The 7,674-nt window shown below is 35.8% G+C and overlaps 1 protein-coding gene across 1 annotated transcript; it reads left to right on the top strand.

Moving 5' to 3' along the window:
* Positions 1-487: 487 nt before the first annotated feature.
* LOC131437039 (uncharacterized) lies at positions 488-2,576 on the top strand. Its single transcript, XM_058606084.1, has 2 exons — positions 488-609; positions 668-2,576. The coding sequence occupies exons 1-2, from the start codon at positions 513-515 to the stop codon at positions 1,816-1,818; spliced, it is 1,248 nt and encodes a 415-aa protein (XP_058462067.1). The 5' UTR covers positions 488-512; the 3' UTR covers positions 1,819-2,576.
* The last annotated feature ends 5,098 nt before the right edge of the window (positions 2,577-7,674 follow it).

Genomic DNA, 7,674 nt, shown 5'->3' with positions numbered 1-7,674 from the left:
ATATGTTATATGTTTTAAATTATTTTTGCATTGCAAAATCTGTGTCCGGTTATTGCACTCAATGTTTTTATCCGGTTTTGGGTACCAAATGAGGTATTTGAACTAGATCAATACCCCAATACTAATTTCCTTGTAGTGGAGTTTCTAGAATTGCTCATTTTATGATAGCACTGAACGCTGCGTCATCTGAATTAGTAGTAAATATTAATTCAGATGTTTGCAGGTATCGGTTTTTGTGATAATACAAAGGGCGAAATATTTTACAATTTTACTAAAACCAGTTCATGTTCAACGTGACCATGCTTTGAACTGTTTTCTGAAATCAACTACTTTCCATCAGATATTCCAACGTCAGAAATTATCAGAGGTAATAAATTATTTATTGAACTTTTGATAGACGTTATAACCGAATACTGCATTCGGTATCAAATCATTCTGAATTATAGTACATATGAAAGAAGTCTGTCCGGTACAGAATAAAATCAAGCCTCAGTCGAAAAACGGGTCTTACCATGAGTAAAACATTGTACTTGATTCTAGTATTTTTGAGGGAGCTTATAATAGATATTCGTGGAATTTCACAACCACATACAGAACCTAAAAGTGCGGGTATGTTACACAGAAAAATTTGCAGAGTTCAATTGAACTTTTTTTTGCTATATTCCAGCAACTTGCGCCGTCAATATAAACGACCAGTTACCAAAACCGCAGCCACTAATTCTAGTCCCAGAAACGGAGCAATTTCGAAATCCGACATCAGACAACCGCTTACTTCGATTGAATGCCGGCGAAACCGTTGAGTTAGCCTGTGATACGAACGGTGGATTTAGCATCTCTCCTAGTAGTAGCTCAATCATCGTAGTATGTGTTATCGACAGGACGTTCAATTTCAATAGTACAATGTTTTCTTTTGATGAATTTTCTTGTGCTCGGGTCTGGTACAGTTCCGCAAGACGAACGAACATATCTTGTGAAGACGGGGCTTTTATAGTCGAAGTAGGCTTTGATATGGGAGTTCGTTTTCCAAAGCTCATGGACATCTGTCATAATGAGAACACATTTGAAAACCACTGGGTTAAACACGAATTTACTCGGGCCATCGCCGGCTACCAATCCGGTAATCCTAGACCCGAATGGTATCAAGGATATTTCTATCCTGGAATTGATGTTAATGGTCTATATGCAATAGACAAACAACGGAAAACGATTGGAGTAATTTTGAAATCAGAATCGCTCGCTGATAGTGTAGTAGTAGATTACGCCACAGGACTTTTCATGGCCAGAGGTCATATCGCAGCACGTGTGGACTTCATCTTGGGACCACAGCAAAACGGTACTTTTTGGTTTTTGAATGCGGCTCCCCAGTGGCAAAACTTCAACGAAGGTAATTGGCTGCGAATCGAGGAAAGCGTTCGAAATTTTGTCACAGCCCGAAATCTTCAGGTTACGGTTTACAGTGGAACATACGGAGTACATACTCTAACCGATGTCAATGGTGATCAGCAGCCAATTTATTTGGATTTTGACCCTGACGGCACGCAGCGCCTGCCCGCTCCAAAGATATTCTATAAAATCTTACTCGACGAAAGTAACAAAGCTGGTGTTGCACTGATAGGTGTTAACAACATCTATATCGACTCGATGGAACAGATTGATGACGGTTACATGTTCTGTGAAGATATTGGAGATAAAATCCGTTGGATCGATTGGAATAGGAGAAATTTCTCTTTGGGTTATTCCTATGCATGTGAGGTGAATCCGTTTCTGAAGCGAATTGGTCATCTTGCTGGATTGGATGTTCCACATTTGTTAATTTGACTGAGAATCAGGCGCGACAACTATGAGGTGGAGAGAGGCAAAGCTCTTTTTGTCGCAGTGTCAATCGCAAAGTCTAAATACTACTATACTAATGCTTTTGGATTTTATAACTAAGCAAGCTGTACTTAATACAGATTAAACAAATTACAATTTTCTAATCACGTGTACTGGAGTTTTTGATCAGATAGCGACCGTGATTCGATGTTTTTATAAAATTTTCATGCAAAATCAATGTTTCATAACGAAGATCAGATCAACAATGCATTCTAAAGAGAAATACGAAAAAAAAATGAATATATCTAATCAAAGTTGGCCATTGTCGCTTCCGAACTTGGAAGGAACTCTGACAGTTGACAGGAACCTGGCTGGATTTCGGTAGCTGTCCAAATAGCGTTGGGTGATTATACATATAGCAGCTCATATAGAGACACATCTTTAAAATTTCTAGTATTGTTGTAATAATAATTTTGCTTTTCTCGTGAAGAAAGGTAATGTAATTACTGTGAAAAATGGATTTTTAATCGAAGCTAGGGCGGAAGATCGACGGAAGTCGTCGCAACCGGGAAAATGTGGTCTTGATTTTCTCAGAGATAGCTGAATCGATTTTCACAAATTATATTAGACTCAAACGAAAGATCTTATGGTATCATAGACTGTTATTTTTTCATCCGGATCCAACTCCCGGTTCCAGAAGTATAGAAATATGAGTGTGCAAAATTTCAATTCTTGGGGAGTGTTTTTTAAAGAAACAATGTAAAACGGAGCGATTTTCTTGATACTAGTTAATAAATTTCCTGCTTGTTTACAAACCTTGTTAGTTGTTTTCTCTAAAACACACATTTCCTGTACCGGTCTCCGGTTTTTCGTTTCCGGTTGCACCGGAAGTAGATATTGAAAACTTGATACGCATCGATTTCTAAGAGATGGCTTGACGGATTCTGACAAACTTGGGCTCAAATGAAAGATCTTGAAAGTTCAATCACTGCCATTTAATTTAATCGAATTAATAATTTCGGTAACGAAATTACATAATGGTGAGTGTAAAACTTTTCAAAACCAACGCCAAAGAGGCTCCAAATTTCTAAAGATTGTCTCTAAACCAGTAAAGTTTGTGAATCTTGATTGTTTCTTTTCCTATTCCGGAAAGATCGGAAGATATGTGTTCCAAAATGGGAGTTTTGTTGATTGTTTATACAATGTTAATGAGAAAGACATTTTTTCATAACCAGATGGTTTAACAGAGCTTCTTCATCATTATCCTGGTCATAACGTAGACAATTGATGTGATTCAATTACTTCAACTATTCTCTAAATATGTTTTTCTGAGTAGCATGATCGGATAAGCCGACACGACCGAGATACGATATTAAAATCAATTGGTATTTTCTAACAAAGTTGTACACCATTCTTAATATTACTACACTTTTTTGCAAATATGATGAACAACCAAACAATTCTGCTTGAAACACACAGAAATCTTTATTTTAAACGCAAAAATTTAAGATGCGCTCGTAAAGTTTATTACCGTTCAGATATGTATTGCGATAGTGCTTAACTAGGGCGTATGTTAATATAGTTTAAACTACGAGGAGAATCCATTTAGTATTTGATTATTTTGGTTAGGGTTAGATATCGATTTACTTCGGATCTTGTAAGGCGTTGTTGTTAAATTGATGATAATCGTGTGATATTTTGCCAGTATTATGCCGATTAAAGAAAACAGAACACAATGAATTAAATGTATGAATTGATATCAAACATCCCGGCAGCCGGCTGTTCGGAGTTTTGCGAGTTTTGAAAGAAATTTCGTATTTCAGTAGGAAGCGCATATTAATACAAAATGCGATAAAATTGCAACGTATTCTCGGTAGCCGGCTACCCAGAGCAATAAACACATGAAAATATTATTCGAAAATTTACCAACAAACAACCTCTTCCTGTGATGCATGTGGAAATGCAGAGGATTCCACGGTTTTAAAGCTTGCTTCAGATAGAATTGGAACAAAGACAATTGCCTGTATTTCAGTTATTTATTATTGAATTCAAGATCTTTTTTATACAAATGTTGCGTTTTCTTCATACTTTTAAGAAAAAATACGGATAAAATTATTCGTCACGGTTTCGAAGGAATTCTCGAATTTTTCCTGTAACACGGCTCATTAGGCGGCGCACACCTTCTTCGTTCATCGTTTTAGCTATCTTATTCCACCAGGTCGTCATCTGATTGATGTCTTTGACAACCTTTCCCTTTGCCTTGAGTCTCCTCTTCATGATTGCTCAGTATTTCTCAATAGGGCGGAACTGGGGGCAGTTGGGTGGGTTAAGGTTTTTCGGAACAAACTGGACCCCTTACTCTGCATACCATTCTTGAACGACTTTGCTGTAATGACAGCTTGCCAAATCTGGCCAAAACATTACGGTGTGGTCGTGGGATCGAATGAACGGCAAAATTCGTTTTTGGAGACACTCTTTTTGGTATAGTTTCGATGTCATTGTCTTATTTGTAACGAAAACTTTCGTTTTTTGTCACAGCTGCAAATGCCCTGCCAAATCATAAATATTCTTGCGAATTTGTCGGTAAAAACAAATTTAAATTTGACTGTAACATCCCCCCGAGCCGTTGCCAAGTAAAATTTTTGACCAGGGATTTGCCCGAAGTCAGCCTTGACATAGGTTTCATCGTCCATCAGAAGACACCCGTCGAACTTGGTCAGCACCTGGTCATATAGTTTCCGAGCACGAATTTTGAACCACACTATTCTGTTTTATGGTCCGATTTGGCTTTTCACTAGCTCAATACGACTTGATTCCTTCCCGGAGTCGAGTTCTCTTCACGGTTCTATGGGCAGTACCGAATTTTCTGGCCAAATCACGGTCCGACAGATTAGGATTCCTCTTAATCGTCTTCATAATCTTACCACGCAGTTTCCGTTCGACAGTTTCTCTCCGACAATTGGCTTGAGGCTTCCGAATCGTCGTCAATGTTTCCTTATACCGTTTGATAACGCGCCATACGGTATTTCTGGGCAATTTCAGCTGTTTAGCTAGCCTAGATGCAGACCACAATGGATTTTCCAAATAACTGTGCACAATTTTTTCCCTTCTTTCGGCTTCCATGTTGAGTGTTTACAAAGTACAGTCGATTTGCGGAATGTCAAAAATCATACGTGAAGCTGACAAAATTCCCGACACGTGGGTGCCAAGAACTTCCAAATCCGTCCACCAGGAGCGCCACAATATGAGCAAAAGTTTGTTCCAATTCTAAATTAAGCAAGCTTTAGATAGCAATATGCATTGAACTAACAATCCTTCCTTCCTAAGTAGATCTGCATTCGGACGTGGCCAGGGTCGGTATTGATCAGCATGCAGAGATCAATGCAGTTCACACAATGCACACTTACAAAATTTCACAGTATTCGGTAATTTTTTTACCGAATTTTCGACAGCTGAACGTTCGGTAATCAGTTCGGTAACTGAATTGATTACCGATCGTTCGGTAATTGCTGAACTGTGAAACAACTACCGTAATCTGTAAACCAAATGGATCTAACAGATTGTTAGATAATTTTATTTTTTGTTTGTTTTCCTTTCACCTGTACCTCAATCCATTCGATGAATTCTTCAAATTTTTTTTCGTTTGATTAATAAAAAGACAATTACTGCTATGATTTTTTAATCATGAAATCATGAACCATGCCTTCTCATAAAATTTCCTAAGCAAAATGATTGATATCATGAAAATATTCATGAAAGATGTGTTATTGTTCATGATATCAATCATTTTGCACATGAAATCATGACTTTTTATTCATGATTTTATGATTTTTAATCATAGTACCGGCAATGTATTTTTACCCGTGTACCAATGAAATACTTGGAAAGTAGATAAAAAAATGAATGTAAGGTATCGGATGATTAAAAAAAAAATTATATGTATATATATATATATATATATATATATATATATATATATATATATATATATATATATATATATATATATATATATATATATATATATATATATATATATATATATATATATATATGAGCACTTTTATTATGAAATCATATAAATTTTAAGCGATTCAACTGGCACAGTTCAGTAATCGCCAACTATAGAACCCATCGTCGATAAACATAGAAAAGCGTCGCAAAATACAATGGTTACACTACAGCACAGAAAAAAATAAACAAGATTACAAGCTCAGAATATTTTTTGATCCGATTGCATGCGGAATGGTTTGATATCATGCATATTTGTAACTAACTTTGCACCGAGTTTATCGGGGGTCCTATTTGAATGGTACATATAAAATCATAGACCATTCCACATTGAGTTTTTTTGGCACTGCTAATATTAAATAAGAAAATAACTAGAATTATTACGCTTTGAAACATTGCTCTAACGGAATTCGACCTCTTATTTAAACAGACATTGTAACCAATTTATAAGTTCTGCTGACACTAATATAGCTTTCGCTTGGAGCCAAAACTAACTCAATCTGAATTATTGTCTAATTCATGAATTTGACAGAAGTTAGGTTCGGAACTGGATTAGATTTTAGTTCCAGTGAAAATCCCATAAGCATCTTCCGAACATATATCTAGTTAATACTCAGAACAATTTTCGTTTAATATGATTCAAATCGACGAGGACGACAAACTGTAGTAAAAACTTTCCTCGCTTCCTAACACATGACATGACTGATTCTACTCTACGGCGTAGTTATTGTAATTTTCACTGTCGGTTAGAAAAGATTGCGATGCAATTGAAGAATCCAACCAACTCATTTGCGATCGCTACGCTGCCTGAGTGGCGAGCTTTGAACGAAGCGATGGTGATAATTTTCAGATTTTGCTTGAAGATTCGAACAAAATGCAGGGTTTTTATTTATTTTTTCTTGTGAATCGAATACTAACATACAAAAACGTGTGATAATTTGGTAAAATAATCGATCTTTAATGATTCAGTAACTTTCCGTGGTATGTTTGATTGATATTTACAGAGAAATCGTAACATGAAATACCAAATTCGAAGAAGTGAGGTTGGGTACTGTTTTCATATCTGAGATATTCTTTGGTTTTTGGGTTGGATTTTGACATTAATTGATTAATTATGATCAAAAGTTTTATGGCTAGTCTATTTACTCATGTTTTATCATCTAAATCAAATCTGTATGTGAATTGAAAATTTCAAATTTCATCCGAGATTGTCAAGAGTATAGGACAATTTGAAATCATATGTTTGATGACAACACGTGAATAATCGTTTTTCTTACCCATATTTGTAAGGTTTTTCCATCTGCATTCTTTCAAACTCAAGTAAATTGAAAAATTCTTCAAAAATTTCTCTAAATACATGGGATATGTCAAAACAATCACCATAACTCTATCTCGTGGTGACTACGCTGATTGGATTGTTCAATAAGATAGCGACAAAATGTCGCAAAGATAGCGAAACTGTCATTCGCATCGATTCAACCCCTTCGAGACCACGAGCCAGCAAAAATATTTTTCTAATTGACCGTTACAATGACAAATTTCTATTAGCAGAATAATTATTAAGTAAACTTCAATCATAATGAATTCATTTTGATAATGCGTATGTGATCTGCCATCGGCTGGAACTGGCACGGATTTTTTAAGCGTATGTTATTTATTTGACATAATGATTATTTTGTGCTTGATATGTTTCCTTTTCATTCATATTTGTATGATGCCTTGATCTTCAAAACCTCGTGCTTTATTCGAAACATTGTCGATTTTAACTATAAAAATAAACTATTACAAAACAATTGTAAATCGTCCACTCCAAAAAGTTGGTCGCCTTTGACAGATATATATTTGTTGATG

The sequence above is a fragment of the Malaya genurostris genome, chromosome 3 (genome assembly GCF_030247185.1).
Source record: "Malaya genurostris strain Urasoe2022 chromosome 3, Malgen_1.1, whole genome shotgun sequence".
In the NCBI taxonomy this organism is placed as follows: domain Eukaryota; kingdom Metazoa; phylum Arthropoda; class Insecta; order Diptera; family Culicidae; genus Malaya; species Malaya genurostris.
Note: the sequence above shows the minus strand (reverse complement) of the source record. Positions and strands in the feature narration are given on the sequence as shown.

What these genes read in the sequence shown, in the direction of transcription:
- LOC131437039 (XM_058606084.1), top strand. Translation starts at nt 513, where the DNA reads ATGAGTAAAACATTGTACTTGATTCTAGTATTTTTGAGGGAGCTTATA. An exon ending in TACAGAACCTAAAAGTGCGG is followed by an intron (nt 610 to 667) that starts GTATGTTACACA and finishes GCTATATTCCAG; the next exon opens with CAACTTGCGCCGTCAATATA.